This window comes from Branchiostoma belcheri, unplaced genomic scaffold, assembly GCF_001625305.1.
Source record: "Branchiostoma belcheri isolate BF01 breed outbred unplaced genomic scaffold, Haploidv18h27 scaffold233, whole genome shotgun sequence".
NCBI lineage: Eukaryota > Metazoa > Chordata > Leptocardii > Amphioxiformes > Branchiostomatidae > Branchiostoma > Branchiostoma belcheri.
Window position 1 is genome coordinate 126252 of NW_017803836.1, and position 25064 is coordinate 151315.

The 25064-nt window shown below is 39.0% G+C and overlaps 3 protein-coding genes across 5 annotated transcripts in view; all 3 read right to left on the reverse strand.

Moving 5' to 3' along the window:
• LOC109470799 (carbohydrate sulfotransferase 9-like) overlaps positions 1–4795 on the reverse strand; it is an 11500-nt gene extending 6705 nt beyond the window's left edge. Inside the window, exons 1-3 of one of the 2 annotated variants that reach the window (XM_019769878.1) lie at positions 4735–4795; positions 3856–4067; positions 3651–3721 (exon numbers count right to left, since the gene is read on the reverse strand). In XM_019769878.1, coding sequence (XP_019625437.1) covers positions 3651–3721; positions 3856–4033 — 249 coding nt within the window. In that variant the 5' untranslated portion in view covers positions 4034–4067; positions 4735–4795. Of the gene's footprint in view, positions 1–3650; positions 3722–3855; positions 4095–4734 lie in introns of those variants that run through there. The other variant, XM_019769879.1, reaches the window with a different exon arrangement.
• A 1926-nt stretch (positions 4796–6721) lies between these two features.
• LOC109470794 lies at positions 6722–12479 on the reverse strand. Its single transcript, XM_019769872.1, has 2 exons — positions 12158–12479; positions 6722–6807 (listed from the first exon to the last, which is right to left on the reverse strand). The coding sequence occupies exons 1-2, from the start codon at positions 12477–12479 to the stop codon at positions 6722–6724; spliced, it is 408 nt and encodes a 135-aa protein (XP_019625431.1).
• Positions 12480–20717: 8238 nt separating this feature from the next.
• LOC109470807 (carbohydrate sulfotransferase 12-like) overlaps positions 20718–25064 on the reverse strand; it is a 12113-nt gene continuing 7766 nt past the window's right edge. For both annotated transcript variants that reach the window (XM_019769884.1, XM_019769883.1), the window contains exon 7: positions 20718–21436. In XM_019769884.1, coding sequence (XP_019625443.1) covers positions 21182–21436 — 255 coding nt within the window. In that variant the 3' untranslated portion in view covers positions 20718–21181. The remainder of the gene's footprint in view (positions 21437–25064) is intronic.

The window sequence follows — 25064 nt, forward strand, 5'->3', positions numbered from 1 at the left end:
AAGTTTGGCGGTTCTAGCCTTATCCGTTCAGACGCTAGATGACATCAAAGTTGGCGCGAGCACTTTTAGCCACCCCCCCCCGTTCTAGATAGGGTCAATACACGTCCCAACCTATGAACTTACTTACACGCAATATGACACGAAATATCAACATTCGCTCGGGAGCAAATACAGCAGATTTTACCGATTCTTCATTCAACATTTTGTATACCCTACGTTCGTAACAAATGTTTTTTGAAACCCCATGGTCAATAAAGTGTTCTAAAACCACCAATTCTTGTATAAAACAAATGGTCTCAAATCCTCATGTATTGCCCCAATTGCAAGACTTATCTTTTTTGCATAAGTGTTGTCACCCAACCCCAATATATTACATTATAGTAAAGGTATTATAGAAAACAACAAAGTGCTTTTCAGTAAAAGATATTCTGAAAAACCCCTGTGATGTTTTCTACCTCTTTAAAGATATATGTCATCATGTATCTATTTGGAAATTAAACTTGCATACAAGCCTGTTTCTGTTTGATTATTCAAAGTCTGATTACATTTTTAGCAGTCCGAAACTTCGCCAGCCTATACAGTAGGTCATATGTGTCAAATATGATCATGAATTATATCCATGGTAAATACCAAAATGAAACCACTTTAAGAGCCTGTATAACAAAAAAATACTCCTGAGCTTTTTTTTCACTCTACCGTCATGACAAATTCCAGGTAATTCGACGCAATGAAGATAATGGCGATATTTCACTCATACCCATGAAATATAAATAGGCAATTTGCTTTTTTGCAATAAACTGTCCATCTGCCATTTTTAGCTAAATCTCCTATTGAAAATTTAGTTTACAATGCACTCATTATGTTTGCAAATATACCGTTATAATTAAGATATATTTGCAATCGGCATTTGAAGACATTAGGGGCAAATTTCTGTAAGACTTGTTTTGCTCATTTTTGCACAACGATAGTAAGTTTCATACATAGTTAGAAATCTGAACGATTCCGCTGCTGGTCACGACGAATTAGTACTAAATATCTCCCTACCTTACATCATCCCCCCTCTCACTCATATACTGACTTTATCCATCCAGAACGGAATGTTTCCTAAACCAACTAAAATTGCAAAAGTAATTCCTATATTAATAACCAACAATCCTACCTTAGTTAGTAATTACCACCCAATCTAAATTTTGCCCTGCATCTCAAAAGTTCTGAATAAAAACTGATATACAAATGACTTTAAAAACATCTAGACCAAAACGACATTCTCTACAAACATTAGTACGGCTTTAAAACTCTACTTCAATGGCACTTATGCAACTAATTGATTAGAACAACTATAGCGATTGATAACGATAAAAATACTATTGGAATATGTCTAGATGTAAGTAAGACTTTCGACACGGTTCGATTCATTCTATGGCATTAACGAGGTCGGACTTAAGTGGTTTACCAGTTATCTATCCAAAAGAAAATAGTACGTTGCCCTCAATGATAATGCTTCCTCCTGCAAACCTCTAAATTCTGGTGTCCCCCAAGATTCAATTTTAGGTCCCCCATTGTTTTTATTATATGTAAATGACCTTGCTGAAACATCCATATGTTTCATCATTATGTAAGATTAATTTTGGAAAGATATGTCATTTAATATAAAACCCAGAGAATTTTTATGTATCAACCAAAATTACAGATATTTAAAAAAATTGCCTGTCAAAAACCCATTGCCATGGCAACACAAAAAGTCATTAACCTATCAAACTTATATGAAATTGTTTCCAGATAAATTTTAGGACAGGTCACCAAATTTGATGGTTCTAACGCAAGCCGTTCTGGCGTTATCTGAGGTTTAAGTTGGCGCGGGCCTCAAAAGCCCATTCGGTCTGAATAGGGTTAAAAATCGGTATTTCTTCTTGTCTTTACAAAAAAAGGAAAAGGTCAAAGTGTATGATATTTGTACGTAATGTTGACCCAGAGGTTTACACATCAATTTGGAAAATAATTGAGCCGGTAGTATGTTGATAATTTCTTTAAAAATGAGCAAAAAAACAATTTTGGGGTCCGCGCGGACCCCAGGTGTACAGATAGATTAATTAGTCCGGGAAGATGCACTGTTGAGGGTTAAACAAGGTTACTAAGGTAGAATTCTATAGGTTATCACGTATTTATGTGGGTCTATTGCGGTACCTAAATACCTTTATTTGGGTACCACAGTTCCAAAGAGGACCAACCTACTTCTCACTTTTTTACTCGAAATGTAATAAGACGGGGTCTATCCTTCTTTCTTTCTTTGTTTCTTTGGTAGTTTGGTAACACTGCAGGCCATGCAATACCTGTTTACTTCTTTCCGGTTTGTGGGGTATGCAATAGACTTGCTGCCATTTTAGTTAATAGCAATCCATGTTCTTTACAAAAAGAAACTTTATGTAGTAACAGTCTTATCTAGTGACATACCATTGATCGAAGTATGGTTACATAAGTTTTTAGGCGCTAATTCATTGATCGTACTACAAATCTAAAGATGATTGCATAAATTATGTTAATGTCCAAAAATAATGCCTCATGTCGCTAGATGTCGTTGTTGCATGAAAAGTCCTGGCGAATTTTCTACGTTTCTCTATTATGTTTGCACTTTTACGTTTGCCTGCTGCATTGTTCTTACTCAGGAATGTCAATACTTTTGATACTTACTCTTTTAAAAGACGGGCCTTTATGCTTCAATCATAATTCGTTCATCCTGCTTGGACCTGCCCATTTTTCTCGGATCGCTATGTATACTATGTTGCTTAGGTAGTCAGACAAATACGCAATCCTATAGCTCAACTGATAGTGATGCTGAGTGGCGGTGGCGGGGTAAGCACATAGCGAGTTCGATCCCCGGAGAGGAACTTTTTTTATTTTCTTTTTAACAGACGCTATTTTGCTTTTAAGGCTCAAAAACTAATTGTTTAAGTCCCGACGTATGAGTTTTTGAAATTATCTTTTTACATCCGCTGTTTTGCTTTTTAACGTTCAAAAACTAGGCCCTGCAGACATGCTGCATGTCGCTAGATGTCGTTGTTGCATGAAAAGTCCTGGCACAGGTTTCTATGTTTCTCTATCATGTTTGTACTTTTACGTTTGCCTGCTGCATTGTTCTTACTCAGGAATGTCAATATGAAGCATTTGTTTTTTGTGTAGCATGTGCTGTCATCAAAATCGTCACAATGCTGCGGGTTTCAAAATTGCTATTTTTCATCTACATGTATATATGAAGTGTTACATACATATATCAGATGTGTTTTCTTCTTTAAGTGGTCTCGTGCCAATTTCATCAACTTGGGTAATATCATTTCAACAACTTCTACCTCAATAACGGCAGTAAAACCTTTGTCAGCCGAAATGTCAGCATTTTTTCAAAAGCACTTGTTTACTGTAAAACGCAACGACATTATCAATTAATAGGCCATAGTATATCCAGGACTATAAAAAACAGGTTGTGCTGAACAACCATTATCAATGTTTTTGCGTCATTGTAGCCGATATTTTACTTCTAGAAATAACCGAAAAAAAATGTTTCAATCAGAAACATTTCTCCCAATGGATAACGTCCCAATTCCAATAGCGAAAACAGACATAAATGCCAGCACAATGACAATTACGAGTACACTTACCATGCTGGCTTCAGATCTTGTTCTACAGTTCTCTTTTAACAAGTTTCTTCCAGAACGACGCTCAGATTCTTCTAAGGTATGTGAAAGGTTAAAAAATGTTTTAAGGTTGTATTCGAAATAAAGGTGATGTGAAAAGATTTTGACATTGTTTTTTTAGAGTCATCAAGGTTATAAAATACACACAAACAAAGAATAAAAACCTTACCTAATGAAACATCAGTAAAATTTTTCTTGGTCTTGTCAAGTTTAATAGTTGAGGTAGAAGGGAATTCGTCCAATATATACAAAAATAAGTTAGTTAACAGCAGCATTAAAATAACACATAAGGTCAGAATCCTGGGAGTCCTTGTCAAAAGATGCTGGAATGTCTTCTTCGTCAGCATAGTATTTCTTTTTCTGTTATTTCCTTTCGTCAACCTGCACAATAATAGAGAATAATGATAAAAATAATGATAATAGATAGTTAAGATGTCAATCCTGCTCTTTCTTTGCAAATCAAGATGGCATCAACAAAAAGAAAGATACAAAACGCATTCCTATACTTTAAAATTGTCACCAAAAAGGCAACTAAATTTTGCTAATTAGTCTAATTAAAACTTAGACCAATTCCCTACTATATGTGCCGGTCTGTACCTTCCATCGGTTTGTAAAAAAGCAAAGCACAAAAGGAATACAGTATATATAAGAATAGTTTGTCCAAACCTTTTTTTGGTGTTAAGTGCTAATAGTAATTTTACCCATAATATTGCTGTTACTTTTTCTAAAAACCACATGAAGTAAAGATAAATGATGTCCCTGATCAATTTGACATATTTTATAACAGAAAGTACCTTGTCCGAAGACTGAAAATCTGTTCTAGCCTCGCTAAAAACAGCATTACATCATATACATACCAACAGTACAAAGGTACACGTGCCCAGATTTAAATAGATAATATTCTTAGGTTTATAACAGTTTTTAAATGCAAAAAAAAAACTTTTATGATGTGATGAAAACAGCAATTGCTTTAAACACCCACACAATTTAAGTATTGTAAAGTATTCATTTAAATTGCACTTCTAAAATGATTTTAAAGGTTACTTACAGTTTGGGTTTTAAGGAGTCTTAAATCAGAAACCGGTTTAGCTCTTACATAGCGTAACTGTGAAAAGAGAAGCACTGACTTTTGTAAGCAATTTTGTACAACAAGTTTACCCGTCATTCTTTGCGTGACAAAAAAGAAAAGATTTTATGAAAGCCCCCCTTTTAGCTGCCTGTTGAAATGAACGTATAGTACCCTGACGTGTTAGAATAATTGTCCTATCGTACTACGTATAAATGGAGGGATGGCGAAAAGTGAAGTGATATCGGATGGCATTTTGAATTGTACAAAATTGGTAAAGTTAGTCAAGTTACCATTCTGGAATTTGGATGCATTAGAATACATATTTTAAGGAACACTTTTATGTGTAGTTTAACCCTATCTAGGCCGGGCTCATTCTAACCCCCCCCCCCCCTTAGAACTCGCGAACGGTATATGACAACCAAATTTTCAGAGGATGGTGTACTAGTAAACATTTATCCAAACTATAATTTTTATGTCATAACGGCATTATGACGCTATTAATGTGATTTTATCGGCCAAAACCGTCTAGATAGGTTATTCCCTGAAAAGTAAATGGTATACAACATAACTTTGCCAAAAGTTTTCATAACAGAATATTAGAATATCATAAAATGACGTCATGCATATATAAGCTATCCGCCATCTTAGATCATCGGGCTTAAATTTTCAAAAAGTTCTTTTTTTTTCAGGATAAAGCCTAAATACATTGCAAACAAACTAAAGACGTCCATATGAACCTTTTTTTTTAAATGGAAATATTGATATACCTGTTCTAATGATATGTTCCACCATCTTGGATTTTGACCAATGACGTGATTAAATATATAAATTATGCCTTTTTAATGAGGAAATTTACATAAAATTATATGTGATTTTTTTTTAATATTAGAAACAATGTGTAACGATATAAAACCCATAAATTTCTATTGTTGAAACGAAAATTACTAATTTAACTAAATCATAACGCAAATTGTCGGGTATTTTACACATCTCTGTTCATGTTACTTATTTAAACCTTACTTTTTTGCAGGTTTCAGAATATGCCGGAAATCCAGTAAAACTGAAACTTACGAATATCAGCCTTGTTAGGAACCAACCAACTCCACAGTGGCTTCATCGAAATGGTTCTATCAACTTCGATAGGGTCACAATGGGTAAACACCTGGTCATTAGTGAGGTGAATCCTAAACGAGTGTTTTACGTAGGGGATACTCTCTCCGTCAAGATCGTGGCCAAGGATGCAGAAGACCGACCGAAGCTTTACGGGGGGGATTTTCTTCGGGCCAAGCTGTTTAGCAGAGCTGTAAATGCTAGCACTGCTGGACGGATCACAGACTACGGGAATGAGACTTATGTCGCAAGGTTCTTTCTCAGTTGGCCAGGGAATCTCTCATTTTCAGCACAACTGATACATTCGAGTGAGGCTGTGCATGTTCTTAAAAAGATTCGGGACAATATTAGGCGGATTATGGTGTATGGCTTTTCTGATGAAGGCAGGAATATGACTGAGTGGATGCCTTGCTCTAACACTGCCAATAGAAGCATGAATCTACGTGACGTGTGTGACTTTTCTAAGCCATTTATTAATGCAACGTTTTACTGCCAACGTCCACAACTGAGTCGCTGTGATAGTATCACGGATTGCCACCGGGGCGAGAAGGAAACGTTGGCGCTGCAAAATCATTTGGCCAACCTAGAAGAACGGAAACTGTTTTCAAGGTAATGCTTATTAGACTATAACAATGAAGGTTACAAGAACAATGTCAAGTCAACGTATTCAAAATCACTAGAACACTGTTTAACAATTTCTATTATTTGTTTTAACAAAATTTCTTTGTATTTAGAACGAAACTATAAATTTATAAATTTCAGTTAATGGATTGAAATATTGCTTTTCCTCGTGTTTCTTTTTCTCCTTTTCCTCCTCTTCTTCTTCTTCTCCTTTTTTCCTACCACTTCTTCAACCCTATGTAGACTGGGCTTTTTTGGCAGCTGTGGAGAGGACCCCCAGGCTATCCAGCACCTGATGCACGGTTGCAGGCTTGGACCTACCTGCACAGACACAGATCTCCAGGAGGTCAATGAAACAGCGCGGAACTGGCTGGAGTGGATTGGCGACAAGCTATGATGATGATCATGAGAGCACCGAACATCATACCAGTTACATACGCTGATGATCTTACGAACTCTCGAGTTTTTGATGACCTCCTTGCCGGGTCTAATGCAGGTGGCACTGGACAAAGTTGACGCCTGGGCAAACTCTTTCTTCCAATGCTAAAAAGACAAAAGATATGGTCATCAGTTGTCGCCGCAGCCCTATAAAACCCCCTCCACCTGAATGGTGACCTCCTTCAAGCTCCTTGGAATTGTGATCAGCAACGACCAGTGGTAGATCAGTGATAAGTGGTAACTGGCTACTCTACAAGTGAAAAAACCTCGTCCGTGGGCCCTAATAAATTATTCATATGTCGGTCGCCGCTATAAATTTTACTGGATGGCATTCAGTGACGACCCTCCCCCCCGGTCTAGATAGGTTTAAATGAATCTAACTACCCACCTTTTCTCATTTTTAGAAAAAAAAGGGGTTTCGTTATTTTCGGAAAATTTCTGTACATTTACTGAGGTGGAGACCTGTTATTACACCAAAATGATCTGAAATTGTGTATAGGTGTGCTTTAACGTTATATATGTACCAACAACAATTCATCCTGATTTTCGGCATGCACCCCTTTAAAATGTAAAATTCGGGGATTTTTGAACAGTTTTTGTTTTGATCCAAATGCACTGTATTGTGGAGCTTAATGAAACAAATGGAGCAAAAGCCAATAGGCATGGTAATCTATCGTAGCGCCGTATGGGGATTTCGGGAACCCCTTTATTGAAAAATACATGGTAAACGATAAGATCTATTGACTGAGATATATCGCAAAATGTCTGCCTTCTTTTTTTCAAGTGATTTTTGTCTAAACTAACAACCTCCTCCGAAATAAGGTGTACATAATAACGATGACGATAATTGTGCATTGTATTACAGTTCAGTCTTCAGCATCGTGTTCCTAACATTGGCTTTCATTACCTGTTTTGTAGTGACATTGATGGTGAAGAGTTGCCTAGTATTAAAAGGATTCGATTCAATGGGAGACGTAAGTATTATTTTAGAGAAAAACTAAAATTTCCATTGCTTAATGAAATACCCCTATTTAGGGTACGTTCTGACAAGACAGACTTGACGCAACCACGGACCTTAGAGTTTTCGTTAGAAATGATCTAGATTGGCATTGCGGAAAGTTGGATACGTTACATATGTAAGATAAGTCGAATATTTCATGGAGACCTTCGAGCCAAAATTCAAGCCATATCTATATCTTTGAAGTTTACATGCCTGGATTTTTCTCCAACAAATATAGCGGAAGGGACAAAATTTTTGTCATGAGCGGCTTAAATGACTTAAAACGAATGATTGCTAGAGTTTAGCCCAAAGTATCTTACTTGAAAAATTTTGCAGCATTTATCTAAAATCACTGAACCACTTAATTGACGGTAAATGGCATAACGTGATTTTATGGTATGTAGACAGCTTAAGTAATATTCAATTACATCACAATGATTGCAATCTACTTTGCACAATTAATGAGGAGACGCTGCTCTACTCCGTGTTAACCCTATTCAGACGGGGGGGGGGGCATTTGAGGACCGCGCCCACATTCATCTTAGATAGCACCTAAACGGCTTGTGCTAGCACCGTCCAATTTGCTGACTTTTTCTAAAAATATCTGGAAACATTTTTATAATAAATTGATGAATTCATGATTTTTTTGCGTTGCCATGGGATTCTGACAGGCAGTTTTTGGAAAAATCAGTAATTTTGGTTCAAAAATAAAAATTTTGAATTAAACGTCATTTTAACATTAATGTCATCTTATAGAATTATATATAATTTCTATTATTAAATATTCATAATTTATGCTAATTTGATGACGTCAACGGTCAAAATCCAAGATGGCGGACCATATAATTAGTTGTTATGTAACCATAGTTTTTTCACTAATTTTTTGTCTTAATCCGTGTTTTTTCACATAAAATGTCCATATGAGGATCTTGAGTCCATTTTCGTTGCGTTTTGAGGCAATATCTTGAAAAAATGCAATTTTCAAAATTCAAGATGTTCGATCCAAGATGGCCGACAGATTGATTATGCGTGACGTCATTTTATATCTTCATTTTGACATCATTGTGGTTGCCAAGGGCAACATAAGTATAAGCAGAAAATAATATTCCACCATAGACACTTTTTGTTAAAGTTTGGATGTACTCGTATTCCATTAAGTTTTACGGAAAAAAGAATTTTTGACGGTTTTACCCCAAAAAATTATATAAATGACGTCATAATGACGTCATAATTACACAAAAATGTTATTAAGAATTAATTTCATTAACCATTCTCTACAAATTTGGAGGCCCTACGATATGTGGTTGTTGAGTTACAGGGGGCTGGCCTCAAAAGCCCGGTCTGAATAGGGTTAAAACTATTGAAATTTTGACTGAAACTTTGACCTTTAATTTTGAATGAAGGTAACATCAACATTTTAAGCTATACATCATAATGAATTAGGACGGAGCATAAGTTTATACATTTAAAAGGGTCTACAAGAAGTTGTAGTAATGTACGAACGTATGTAAATGCAAACTATATATGCATATATTGACATTTTCAATTGCATGGTTAGGTAGCTTTTCTAAACAGTGTACAAGCAGATCCAATGAAAAACCACTGCCACTCTGTGCTCCAAGACTGCCAGATACACCGTCTGAAGGGTACTGGTTTAACGGAACGTGGTATTCACTTTAATGCTGGGCAAGGACGTTTCCTACATCTCACTCTGTCTTAAGATGCCTAAAAAATAAATCTGTGTTCTTTTATGGGGATTCTACGACAAAACAGTTGTGGAAATTTTTAGCGGAGTTTCTAAACCTTTAAACAACAGGTTCAGTTATACATGTATATCACGCAGCTGCAGTAAACCAAGAATTTAGCACAAAACTGGAATTTACATTCCAGCATTTTCCACGAAACGTACCTGATAAGGAAAAAAGGTGGCTACACTTTAGGAGCCTTCACTATGTGGCAGAAGAAATTGATGAAATAATTGGAGGGCCGAATGTCGTTGTCGTTCTAGGGCTATGGGGTCACTTTACCGCTGAACCAATTGAAACATTCCGTTCACGACTTTATGGAATTCGCTACGCCATAGAGCGACTACATAGTCGTTATCCAGAAACGAGAGTTATCTGGCGGACAAGTAACACTCGCCACCGTAGCCAGTTATCCCATTTTATAGAAAACAGCGATTGGTATGCTTATCAGCTATCAAAAGAAGTAAAAAAAATAATGTAGGGTCTTGATATTTTAATCATAGATGTCTGGGAAATGGCTTCCTGTATGTGGTATGACCCTATCATGCATGTACCCAAGGACATTGTAAGAAACATGGTAGATTTGATACTGTCATATATCTGCCCCTACTAAGTATATTCGGCCCTTGTAACTACATGTGTGTGTGTATGTGTGTGTGTGCCCAAAATTTTTTTTTGCATAGTCAATAAACATGTAGTAGACAGTTTTGGTATGGACGTAATGTTCGAATGGCCAAGTCGGTATGGGGTGGTCGTTTGAATGTCCGGTCTTATATACTTGGCTATACTACTACAAAGTATAGAGGGGATGCTAACACCAAAATCTTGCTTCGTATAACGACTGGGACTGAATACCTTTGTACAATATTTGTTTCTCTGGAAATATACAGAAGCAACATAAGCTTAAGGAAGGGGGTAGCTTTAGCACGAGAGATAGGGATCTGGAAAGGTTTAGTTTGCAACGGTTTGTACTTTAAAAACGCATTGTTTTGAGTGGTTCATTGTGTACAATAAAATCAATTTAAGGATAAAAGGTAATGGCTTGTGCGTGATGTAGTGATACTTTGGTTGGCATCTATATACTGCATTTGTACCTGTAAAATAACCATGGAGTAGCTTTCAAGTAATATATAAGAGAAAAATAATTAAAGTTGTTGGGAATTTTTTTATAAAGGACGATTAAAGTTTAAGGAGTAGGCTTTGTAATATTGAGAACAAACATTTAATGAAACATTCCCACATGACAAACTTTAAATGAACCTTGAACTTTATGCTCTCTAACTAGCCTATACCAGGCTTTGTAAGGCGGCTGGAAAGAGTAGAAATCGGCCACATAGAGAGATAACATGTCACGGGAGTTTGTCCTCTAGCGCTAGAGAGTACATTTTGTCGCACTCGAAGACTGACGGGGGTCGCTACATTCTTTGAAGTCGATCATACATACATCCATTGTTGACTTATTAATTTCCTTGTATAATATAGTTTTGGAATGCATGAATGATTTTCTTTAATATGATATCCAAGTAATCGTTGTTGTAAATTCATAAAGCCAGCACTAAGCCAAGTAACATGGTTCAATGTTGTTAATAGTTCTCCCAACATTGACGTGCATGTTACATTTGTGGACCTCACGCGCTCCTTTGATACTGAATGGACCATGGCGGGCTCCTCCACAGTTTGTCACCCATGGGGAAAAGACACGACTTATGGCGATGTCCGAATAGTTACCTGAGCGATCGTGTTCAACGTGTGAAATGGGAAAAGAGCATCTCCGCAGTTAAAGCCGTTCTTGCAGGCACACGTCAATGGGCATTATTTCACCAACGTTTATTATTACTGGGATGAACAACCTAGACTGTGGGATCCCGCCCATGTCGTAAGGAAACCCGTCCACTCTACCTTTATGCATATATTGTACTTCTTCTTCTCATTGTTGTGTTTATTATGTCAGATATTAAAGGTTTTTATTTCTTTAATATTTGAAATCGTTTATTCATCAATGCACGTTCCCTATATGTTGATTAATCGTCATATAATTGCAACAAAAAAGGAAAAAAAATAAATATGGTTCTACTTATTCAGAATATGTTGAAGTTAGTGCAGGAACAGGATCACGGAGCTTTAGTAGCAGCGGTGACGAGAACACGACTCGTCTGACAAGAACCGGGACGACGGACATGGAAGTACTCCAAGTGGTCAGCTGTAAACTACTCGAACACATAATGTATTCCGCAACCATGAAACACCGGGACGATCACCACATTCTTCTCCCCACCCAACATGGCTTCCGCGCTAACCACTCATGTGTGTCCCAGGCAGACAAATAGACATGGCAATCCTAGACCTTTCCAAGGCATTCGACAGCGTACTGCATATCAGGCTCATTAACAAATTAGATTTCTACGGTATAAGGGGGCGGGGGTCCTCAGATGGAACTGGTTAACTGACAGACAGCAACAGATAGAATTAGATGGAGAAATATCGAAACCCATCAAGGACAAGGTAAAGTCCGGAGTCCACTCCAGCGACTGCTCCACTATAATGCGCAGGGTGGCTATCTGGTCAACACAAGACCTGTTCTTACGGAAACCCGCCTGCTGGTCACGGAGCCTGTCGTCTACTGCCTCCTTCATTCTCTCCAGAAGAACTCTGTTAAGGACCTTCCCCGGTACTGACAGGAGCATAATCCCTCTGTAGTTGCTACAATCCCCCATGTCACCTTTCTTCGGAGGCTTGATGAGGATACCCTCTTTCCACTCCACTGGCACTCGTTCCTCTTCCCAGATCTTGTTGAAGAGGCTCTGCAGCATGCTGACCGCTGTCTCTGTGTCAGCCTTGATGGCTTCTGATGGTACCTCGTCTGGTCCTGCTGCCTTCCAGTTCTTTAGGGACTTGATCGCTTGCCTTATCTCTGCTTTAGTGGGCTTCCCACAGTTGATAGGCAGGTCTGCCTCTGGAATATCCGGTGGTGCGATTGTATCTTACATATCCATAAATCTTACAAGTCACCCAATTACATGTACACAATGTTTTGTTTTTGGCGACGCATCAGGGGCAGAGCCCTTAGTATAGTACTGCGATTGAATTGCCAGGAATTCTAAATATTCCACGCACGCATTCCCTAGGGAATTCATTTTTGGCAATACCTTGCGGGTGAAGTCTTCCCTCCCAGCTGTTTAGCTGTTTTTCACTAGGGAATTCATATTTGGCAACACCTTGCGGGTGAGGTCTTCCCTCCCAGCTGTTTAGCTGTTTTTCACTAGGGAATTCATATTTGGCGAGGTTTTCTGAATAAATATAAAATAGGTCATTACAATATATACACTAAGATACCGTAAAACACAGGCAATGTATCATCGTAGTACAGACGTATGTAAGTCATCCCAGTAATCTCTAACTGGTGTAAGGTTTACTGTGGCTAACAATGCATTACATAGCCTGCACGTGATGGCTCTGCTACTGATCTGGTTCCCTGCCATGTTGCCTTCTTTCTGTCGACGATGCTACTACTTAATACACATATGATATCAACATGCTTCTTCTACCATCATCAACAATATCGAAACAAAATTTTACACAAAGGAGACTGGAGTCAGTTGTGATGATCAGCTCTGTGACCGGGAGGCTTGAGTCAGCTGTGACCACAGCTTCTGGCATGTGTGATTGTCCCGGCTATAGCACGGCAACTGCCGACTAGAGCTTGCGCACTAGCTAAGGCACATGGAATTGCAACTGTATGGAGAGAAGAAAGGCTGTCATTGGTCGGATAAGGTGTGAGGCTTGTTGCTAGTGTCAGGACAAAACAATAGACAGGACTTCACACATTGAAGGTATCTATACATGAAATACACTCCTACCATTATTGTATATGATACCTGACAAAACTCCCGTTTAAATGGCTACCCTCTATCCACGGCAAGTAAGTCAACAGTAATATGCCTCTCACCGCGCCTCATAAAGATCTCGGCCAAAACATATCGTGGTGCGAACGTCACAGCAAATGTTAGCGGTTTGAAATGTATTTCTTCAAAACAAGGTGTACATTTCCTAAACAAGTCATCGAAACGTAGAAAACAGTTGAAGACAAGGCTGATATAGAATGTGCGTCAAAAGTACACTTGACATGACAGCTGTGAGCTGCATAAGTAGCAGTCCTTCCGCGCTTCATAAATTAACTTAGCCAAAACTAGCCGACGTTACCAAACACCCACACCCTGTAGAATTATCGATAAAAGTACGTATGAACCGACCTTTTTTATGTCTGTATTCCTCGTTGAGAGAAGGCAAAGGAGCTACGTATCTCCACGCCCGCCGGCCTGGGCAACTGTAGGGAAACAGCGGTGATTAGCCTCGTGTCATTATTGCGGGAACCGAAAAGGAGGAAACAAACGCTTATAACCATACTTCTTTACCTGTAAATATGTTAATTAAGAAGTGGCTTCCTTATTTTGGCAAGAAGGTAGCTTCGTTTCCTATTCGAAGATTTCGCTTCTCATTGAGCCTTAGGACTCGGCTACTAAAATCTGAAGTTTGTTTGGTATAAACTATTTTTTTTGCCCTGCCCAGCAACAAGTTTGACACCTAATTCGACCAATGGCAGCCCTCCTCCTCCCAGACATCCAGATACCACGTGTTTCAGCGTTGCATTAGCCGTGAGAAGAGTTCTATGTCGCCATGTGGGCCATATGGAAATTTATGACGGACACGGAAGCCGATCCTCGCCCGCTTGGTTTGCGTTGACCAGTGCACGGGGAATTCCCCGTTTGTACCGCACGGGGTCTCCTTATTTGTATCGCACGGGCCACGCTCAAACTTTTCCGGAATTGACCAGTCAGAGCTCGTTAAATCCATGTGCTCTCTTCTCGCGTCATTTTCAACAAGCAGGACGGTTTCTGTTTATCGAGGGCGATAAGACAAGTTTGGCTATCCTGTCTAGAATGCCCCCACACACATTGCAATGGACATCAAAGGCAAATTATTGCGGGGAACACTAAAGTAGTCCAGCAAAGAAACCTATAATTCAGCTGTAGACAAGGCTGATATGTCCAGCGCAAAACTTTGACATGTTTCACAATCAAAGCAACAGAAACCAACCTCTGAACAGGCCGGGTGGTTACAGGGGGAGAATGTAAGTCTTCTATAAAGTCTTCTATAAGATGAACGATCCGAAATGTGAAGTCGTCATCAGTACTTCACACACGGAAGGTTTCTATACATAAAATACACTCCTACCATAATTGTATATGATACCTGTCAACGCTCCTGTTTAAAAGTGTACCCTAAATAAAAGCACGTATGAACTCACCGTTTTAGGGGTCTGTTATCGCTGGTGGAGAGGAGGGAAGTTCTTCTCACAAGGCAGCGGGGCAAGTGGTCCGGCCAGGCGTTGTCCTCACAAGGCCACGGGGCAAGTGGTCCGGGGTACGGCCACGCGGAGTGCGGCCTCGTCTGCGGGCTCGTCTCGTCTAACAGTAAAAGCGTTAGACCCTTAGAACAGCTCGCTATAACTACAGCTACACACCCGCCCCTCTGGTGGTTCCGGTACGTCGATGACACCCACACCAAACTCAAGAAAGCCCACGCACAAGAATTCACAGACCATCTCAACTCCTTGGACCCGGACATCAAATTCACATCGGAATCAGAACAAGACAGAACTCTACCCTTCCTCGACACTCTCACCACGATCCAAGACGACGGTTCACTGCGCCTGACTATCTACCGGAAACCTACTCACACAGACCAGTACCTCAACTTCAGATCCAACCATCCTCTTGAACACAAGCTTGCAGTCGTTAAGACCTTGTTTCACAGAGCTGACTCCATCATCACAGATCCACATGACAGGGACACAGAGAAACAACACATACAACATGCTCTCAAGGACTGTGGGTACCCTAAATGGGCCATAGACAAGGCGATTACACCGAAACCCACCCAACAGAACAACAGAAACCCGGGAACAAAACAGAAGGACAAAGGCCGCATCACTCTCCCGTACATCAAGACCGTCTCAGAACCCCTGCGCAGAATTTTCGCGTCACACGGTATCTCCACCTCCTTCAAACCCACCAACACACTGAAACAGCTTCTCGTAGCCCCTAAGGACAAAACACCTAAAGAAGAGAAATGTGGCGTCGTGTACTGTATTCCGTGTCAGGGAACCACGGGGCGGGGGGCCTGCGAAGAATCGTACATTGGCGAGACAGAACGCTCACTAAGGACCAGATTTCTTGAACACAAACGCCCCAGCTCGCTGTCATCTGAAGTTTCTCAACACATCCACATCGAATCACCTGGCCACACCGTCTCTCTGGACAAAGTTAGAATACTGGACACTGAACAGGACTACTTTCTAAGAGGCATTAAGGAGGCTATATATATCAGAGCACTTCAGCCTTCACTTAATAGAGATGGTGGACGATATAAACTCCCTGGCACTTTTGATCAATTGCTTACGTCACGTATCAGTAAAGTCTCGTGTGAATAATGTCACGTGTTTGTAAACCGTAACTCTCGCGAGATCACGTTTTGAAGTGATTGGTCATTAATTATCCTGATGAAGGCGACAGTGGTCGCTGAAAATTTGATCCCTGTAAATAGTGTGTTGGAATAAAGTTTAACGTTTTACTATGATTACTACCAACACAGATGAACTTTCATGATAGTAAAAGCGTTAGTTGAATACGTTCAGGGGTCCAGTTGTAAGTATCGTTGATACGGCAAATGAGTCAAATAATTTGTCAGTTGGTACAACGAAAGTTAAGTACGTCCTCGCGGGTAGCTGGCGACCGACTGCCTGAATGAATGGTGCCTCGTGCACGCGGACCACCCATGAGGTGGTGGTGGTCAGTCAGACAGATAGGTTTGTGGCTATGGCAACTGTCGCGACGGACTTACTGGGAAATAGCCTCCCTTCCGTTTTACAGCAAAAACCCTTTTTTTTGCAGGGCAAAAGGCCTCTAGCTTCCAAACTCACGGAATGACAGTCAGTTTAACTAGGGAGGATCAAACACAATAAACAGAAGATACATTTCTTGTTTGGCGAGATATCAAAGATATGCAACATTTTATTCTGTTGCATCACAAACCATAGTATCAATACGTGCGAGGCATGATGTAGGGTAGTTCGAAGACCCACAACGACACTTCCACACACCTCCTCCACAGCCCTTCCGGAATTCCACAGCGCGCTGCCAAGGGATATATACGAAGGCCCACAACGACACTTCCACACACCTCTTCCACAGCCCTTCCACAGCGCGCTGCTAAGGATATACCTTCCATAGTGCTCTCCTCAGTCGCCGATTTCACTCGCTCAGAACCCTCGGTAGTCTGGCGCTCTACATCGCGTAGTTTCGTCTCCGACTGGCGCGATTTTTCTTCATTTCTTTCCAAACGAGACTCGAGCATCTCCACATTCTTCCCCAATTTTTCCTCAAGTGCCCGTACTTCGCTACGTAGTGCCTTCTGACCATCCAGCAGTAGTTTAAACTGGTCCCTAACAAAAGATTCAAATTCTGCACCTAGGTCCGTGTCGTCGCCATGCTCCGACGCCGTTCCTAGCTTCTTTTGTGAGTTCATTTTAGGCAGTTTTCACTCGAACAAAGTACTAATCGAACACAAAGGCACTTAATATCTGTAAAAACAACGCCAGGAAACACTGGGGTGCTGATAAATACACGAGGAGTTGTTCTGTCGTATAATATTATCCAATCTGCAGGAGCTCACAGAAAACTTTTTAAGCCCTATAAAGACCAAGAGGTCTTTTGAGGCCCGCGCCAACGTTTATCTCAGATAGCGCCTGAACGGCTTACGCTAGAACCATCGAATTCGGTGACCTTTCCTAAAATGTGAAAATGTATCTGGAAAAAAATGAAAATCAGATATAAAAATTTAAAACACGAGGGGAGCTGAGTTTTCTGCACTTTATTGAGGGACAACTTTTTTTGGGTGACAATTACCTGAAATTTCAGAAAAAAAATTAGAAACAAATTAGAAATATTACAGAATATATAGTGCCGGGGTTTGCGCTTACCCCATGTGTAATGTATTGTTTTTTTTAAAGAAAGCTCTAGAAGCAGCATTTGATTTACCCAACCACTTGTCTGTTCATATCAGCACATGGAATAACTATTTTAACATTAGTATTGCTGCCCACTGATAAGAAGTATGTTTTTCTATAAATACCATTAAACAGAAGTCCCATAACTAATACTTAAAAACAACATCGGTATTTTGGTGAAAGTTTAAACTAATTGTAGCCCTTATACTCCCTATGAGTAAGGTATAAACTGGCTCTGTCTCACTAACGGTCGTCTGGTTGTTAGGATAGAATGCCCGTTGCTATGTGAATAGGCCCCTCCCACTAAGTGTCTGGCCGGCATGCCTCCATAACATCCAGGAACGGGCCAGGATATTTCTGAAAAAAAAAGGGTGGATCAGGAAAGGTGCGCATATCGCCATATGTATAGAACTGTTCCCGAGAAAAAAGTCGAGGGGGCGAACAGCAAGGTAAACATTTCTAGAGCCGGCCCACAAAAGTGTCAACCAATCATGGGTAGTTACCAATGGTAACAAATGTGATTGACATCTTATTTTCATTTTTTAACACCATTCACTGACAATACAAAGGACGTTAGCACACAGCAAACTGTACTGGTCTAATACGTTGGTGAAGGTTACTCATCCAGGAATACAATAAATAGATAAAGTTGTTAAGTCTCTTTCAACTGGATAATTGAAAGTTTAATGTGCAAACGTTTTGAGTACCCTCCGGTTAAAGTGCGATGATCCGCAGTGCAAGGACACTTACATCGGTGAAACGAGTCAACCGTTAAAGGAGAGATACAAGCAACACTGTAGAGCTAGTTCTAGTGGGTTTTCTTCAGCGATATATCACCACCTCAACATTCATCATGGACATTCCTTTCAGATAGATAGCACTGACATTTTAGATCGTGAATCTAGGTGGTTTGAACGGGGGGGGGGGCAAGGGAGTCTATCTACGAACATATTTATCAGCCATCTTTAAATAGAAAGGGGGGGGTTAAGATTTGATCTATCTAGCTCTTGGGACATCGCTCTATAACGCAATAATCTTATTCAGATATTTTTGATCGTATTTTGTCCGAACCTTAAGTTTTTATTAGTTATTTTCTTTCCTTTTTTGTATATAATTGGTAGTTACCTCTTATTCAGATATTTTTGATCGTATTTTGTCCGAACCTTAAGTTTTTATTAGTTATTTTCTTTCCTTTTTTGTATATAATTGGTAGTTGCTTGTTTATTTAGCTTACCTTTAGATTGTTTTTAGAACTTGTCAGTTACCTTTTGTTTATGTAGAACCTACTTTAGAACATGGATTATTTTTGTTTATTTAGAACTTTATTCTTGTACCGGATATCTCCTCACATTATACTGATGAAGAGTACCGGAGGGTACTCGAAACGTTTGCACATTAAACTTTCAATTATCCAGTTGAAAAAGACTTAACAACTTTATTTATGTACTGGTCTAAGTTTAATTGGAGATTCTAAATAACGAATTACAGTTTATTACTCCGCGAAGGAGGTCATGACCTCCGGACGGAGTATTGTAAGTAGCCGTTTTTTTCGTGTTCGCAGCTAGAACAAAGGGGTTCTCTTTGCGTAATCGACATGCAATTTTATACGCCGTGTGCGGGCATGCCCATGATGATGCACGGATGTGTATTTTTGCCGTTGCTGTTTTCAATGTAATATTTCAGATGCACCACTGCAATTATGAGGCAAATTGGAATGGTCCAGGAAAACCCTTTGTTTGGAATAGCGGGGGGGGGGGGTCATACTTCATGCAAATGTGGGAAGGGGTCGATAAGTGGTACCAGACGTTTTGTCCCCATGCTTAAGGTATGAGGCCGTTTTTGGAAGATGTTCGTAGCCAAAATGTATTGTTCTGCACGTAGCATTTCTGTCTAATTGGGCATGCGGTGTGCCATTATATCCGTGATGATGCACGTCTTTTTATTTTCACCGTAGCAGTTTTGATATTAAAGTTAATGCTTAGTTTAGAAACATATCTAATTTTACAATACTGTGGAATATGACGTAGGTTTAGGTAGTTGTCTGGAAGCCGAGGTTCTCTAAGCAGATGTTAGGTGACTGTTGTGCATAATTGTTGCGAGTTTTTTGGGGGGATTGTGGTTTGTACCTACTGCGATACCTTGTCAAATGAATAATATGTAGTAAATGAAAGATATTGTAATAAAAACTGACTTTGTTCATCTATTTAGGATGTCGTGTTGTTGATTTTATGCAGCCTGCATTTACACTAGTCAGCCTGAAACTGTTTCCCCAAGGAAGGGGGGCGGCAAACTTCTGGGCAGGTCACCAGCATTTTTTAGTCAGGCTAGACTATTAGACCAGGGATATAGCGTTTCTACGATACGTTGTTACCAGTTGTTAAGTGATCACACACAGTTTACATACACTATTACTGTTCTCAATCTGCAAAATATCAAACTTCACGGAGAATTGCCTCTATGGACACTTGGTTTGTTATCGGGGGTATTGTATCTGTATCTGTATCTGTATAGCCGGTATAACCGCCTTTCGGCGTAACACACCAGCTTCATTGAATGTGCCTATGGGGAAACAACTATTAAATACCTTGATGGATTGTATCTGGTATGTATGACTTCTATCTTGCAATGCAGGTTGCTGTCGTGCTGCGGTGAAACTTCCTAGTTTTATTTTAGTGACATATATATGTTTGGGTCTCCGGAGTGAGAGCCCTCTCCCTCCAAACCATTTTATTAATTGAATTAATAATTATATAATCAATTCAAAGTTGGATTGCTTAATGATTATTATGAAGCATTTATAACTTCCATGTCCAAAAGACTATCATGTTTTTGGCCAAGATAGTTCAAAATGCGTTGCTCTTTTTTTTGCTCAGTTTGCAATGCATTGTCGACAACCACACAACCCGTTCAATAGCTTTGAAAACTCACATCAAATTAACAAAGTACAATGTACACAGTCAAATAAACTACAATTAGATCAGGATCACCATGATGAAATATGTTTTATTAGATAACTGACTTCATAGGATCTCACCATGTAATCAAACATTGTTACCATAAAACTAGCATACTACACATGTTTTCAAAGCTTCCGTGATTTAAGTTATGTAAAAAAAAAACTTACGTATAAGACATAAAACAGAACTTTGGTATTGCAAACATCTATGAATAACAAGGATGGTTTACTCTCTTTCCATGTAAGATCAATGTAATAAGCTAATTAAGTTTTGCCTTTTAATGTTAACGGAAATTGCATCTAAAAGTAGCAGTTTTGGAAGGTTGTAAGATACGTTTCAACAATTTGTAACATTATGGTTGGTAGGGATTATAGTACACAATGTTTTTGTTTCTCAAATCCAGAATTATTCAACAAAATTATCGTAATGTTTGAACAAATATTAACTGGACTAAAATAGTTTTGGAGAAAATACAAAGATCTTCAAAGAATTAACGGCTAAAAAATCTTACAATGTCATCATGGAAGTTATATCCAAACATATCATAGTCTACTTTAAACTTTTGTTTGATTTGCCACAAATCTTCCATTGGTATTTCTTTATAGAAATCCCAAAATAGTCTATCACCTTTCCTCTGTCGTACTTCCGGGATCAGGTATTCTCTCCCAACGATTCCAGCCTTCCTGAAGAACAACTGGTAATCTTCCGCTATTGTCTCCGTGTGCATGATGAAGTCGTAGTCAATCTATAGGGCCGGCAGATAATACGTGATAATTTGTCCTACTGCTAGTCCTAACATCTAAGGCAAACATTGAAATGTTACAACTATTGCGACCAACATGTCTAAAACTACAGTAACAAACATTTCAAGATCTTAACCTTGTCCTGCGGGACACACACACACACACACACACACACATATATATATATATATAATATAATATATATATATACACACACACACACACACACACAAACAACACACACACTATATATATATATATATATATATATATATAGTGTGTGTGTGTGTGTGTGTGTGTGTGTGTGTGTGTATTATATATATATAGTGCGTTCCACATACAAGACCATGTATTTAGTGTCATGTATACGCACTAGGAGTACTTTATCGATATATCGTGCAACGCAACTAATTCGGAGGTAACGACGCCTCCGCGGGGCAAAAAAGTAAAGGGTCTGTCACCTGATTAATACTAATTATTTGAAAATATTGTTAAACATATTGCCAGCATGACAAGACTTTAACTCTCTTTAAATGATGTTACTTTTTACGACAACTTCATTATCATTGTTTAAACCCATGACAATTCTTTATTTGACTTCCTATACAAATTACTATCAACAACTTTTACCTTCAGGAAGACCAATTAATTCTATTTGATTACATCTGATATTTGATATCTGATATCTGAGGCTATGATAGTGACTCTTGTAACTGTGGTGCCCATTTGTTAGATAAAGAAAACAGTATACGTCATGTATGCTGGAGCTCTGTTAGAACTGTACTAGTAATTGTACATCTACCAGTTTGGCAAGCCAGAGGTGCCATTGCGTTCTTCTTACGATTTCATTTTAACCCTATCTAGACCGGGCTTTTTTGGGCTTCGTGGGACGGGGGGGGTGGCTTACTTGACCCCCCTCAGAACTCGAGAACGGTATGTCATATGACCACCATGTTGGTGTGCTATTAAAATTGATCATATCCACAATTTTTGAGCGTTATGACGTAATTTAACGTCATTATGACGTCATTAATGTGATTTTATTGGCCAAAACCATCTAAATAGGTTATCCCTAAAAACTAAATGGTATACAACATAACTTAACCAAAAGTGTTTATGACGGAATATTAGGGTGTACTATCTTATGTTGCCCATAGCAACACCAGTGACGATTAAAGCTATCCGTCATCTTGGATCATTAATCTTAAATTTTCAAAAATATATTTTTTCAGGATAAACCTTAAAATACATTGAAAACAGACTAAAGGCGTCCATATGAACCTTTTCTGTAATAAGAAATGGAAGTATTGATGTAATTTTAAGGAAAATAACCTGTATATACATGTTCTAATGATATGGTCCGCCATCTTGTTGGCCAATGTTGGATGTTGGCCAATGGCGTCATCAAATTAGCATAAATTATGCGTTTTAATGTTGAAATTTACATAAAATTATTTGGGATGTTATTAATATCAGAAACAATTCGTAACTTGACATAAAACACATAAAATTGTTGAAACGAATATTACTAAATTTAGCCAAAAATGTCTGTAAGAAACCCGTTGCCATGGCAACACAAAAATAATATATTATTCCAATTATACAGAATTGTTGCCAACAATATTCTAGGAAAAGTCACAAAGTTTGGCGGTTCTAGCCCTAGCCGCTATGTGACATCAAAGTTGGCGCGGAAACTTTTAGCCCCCCCCCCCTCTGTCTAGATAGGGCTAATCCCTTATCTGTTGAGCCTTAGCCAAGCCTCTTACTCTTTACATGTTCCCCCAACCGTAGTCCAAGCAAGCCTGAGGTCTGTTAGTTAACGTTAGCCGAATTAAGTGTATATAAAATCACGGTCTTTAGAATAATGTTGAAATGCTGGAATCAAGAAACTCTTGTCATTCAAAATTGTGACACACTCAAGGTTTTAGTTGTGAAAAAGTAATACCTGTTTTTTTTTAATTATCAATGTCTAATGAAGGAAAGCATTTTTAAGATGTCCTCGTTAATTTTGTCATTAAAACATTTCAACTTTTAGCAAAGAAATAAAAGAATTAAAGTTTTGGTGCACATTGGCTAAATCTATAGTAAAACACACAATTCTAATATAGATTAAAGCTAAAATTCACGAGTGCCTTCTTAATTATGTCAAAAAATTTACAATTTTCAAAATAATATTAACCTTTTCTAAAGACACCTACGTTCCGAAAACAGTAAAAGTCCACAAACCGTGCTTGATCTAATCCTTCTCCACGGATCCCAACCACAAGGGCCCAACCAGACCAGCCTAACTGAGACCTACTAGTAACTTCTATTTAAACATTTCGCCATATATATACTGCATGCTTAGTGATTGTATAAAGCCTTCAGAATGCCCAAACTTAATAAGTATCAATATTCCACCTACCAAATACCATAATTATCTCCATCTTTGACAAAGAATAGCAGCACCAATCACACGTACAAAACATGACATATGGCCTTATTGATGGAGATAAGTGGCTATATGTGGGTCAATAGTAAGTACTCCATGATTATGTACCTGTCGTTGTCAGTCTGCACCGATGTTAAGCAACCCTATCTAGACTGGGCTCTGGGAACGGGGAGGGGGGGGGGTCATTCAGAACCCCACCCAAGAACTCGTGAACGGTATATCGTATGACCACCAAAGTGTCAGATGATGGTGTACTTGTAATAATCAACCATACTAGCAATATTATTATGACGTAAAGTCATTTATGCGATTTTATTGCCTCAAACCATATATACGTCATTCTTAAAAAATAAACATAAGGTTAACAAAAAGTGTTAATGATAGATTATTCAGGTCAACTAAAACGTATGTTGCCTATAGCAACACCTGTTACGTAATAAAATGATGCCATGCATATTTAGACTATCCGAAATCTTTAATCATCAAGATTGAATTCTCGAAGTTTTGAATTTTTTCAACATAAGGTCTTAAATGCGATGGAAAGAGACAAAGAGATTTTTGGAGTCCAACTATCACAGGATATGAAATGGGACACACATATAAATTATGTCACTGGTAGAGCTAATAGGATACTGGCAGTCATCCGCCGTAACCTTTCGCACTGTCCTCTTCGTGTCAAATCTACATGCTACAGAACACTTGTACGCCCACACCTGGAGTACTGTGCGACTGTATGGGATCCCCACACCATCGGTGGTTCCCAGGCGTTGGAGCGAGTCCAACGAAGGGCGGCGCGAATGGCTGTTAGTGATTATGACTATACCAGCAGTGTTTCTGACATGCTAAAGCGCCTCCAGTGGCCGTTACTTGTTGACAGAAGGAGAACCGCTCGCTTGATATCTTTATATAAAATTGCTCATGGACATATTAATATTCAAGTGGAACAATACCTCAAACCTGCCCATAGGCGTACCAGAGGAAGTCATGAATATAAGTATCAAGCAATACCTGCCAAAACAGACTGTTTTAGATTTTCTTTTTTTCCAAGAACGATAAATGAGTGGAACAAGTTACCGGGCCAGCTTGTAAAAGCCCAGACAGTGGAGGCCTTCAAGGCCGGGCTTCTGGCCGCGCAGCAATAGTCCGTCGCACCCCCCCCTCCTCTCGAGATACCCCACCGTAGGGGTGGGGTTAGTAGA

Bases quoted from the DNA above. Each gene is read 5' to 3' on its own strand.
- LOC109470794 (XM_019769872.1), bottom strand. From the start codon at position 12,479: ATGCTGCAGAGCCTCTTCAACAAGATCTGGGAAGAGGAACGAGTGCCA. The intron at 6,808-12,157 runs GTTTCGATATTT...GTGTCTGTGCAG, and splicing joins CTTTACCTTGTCCTTGATGG to GTAGGTCCAAGCCTGCAACC.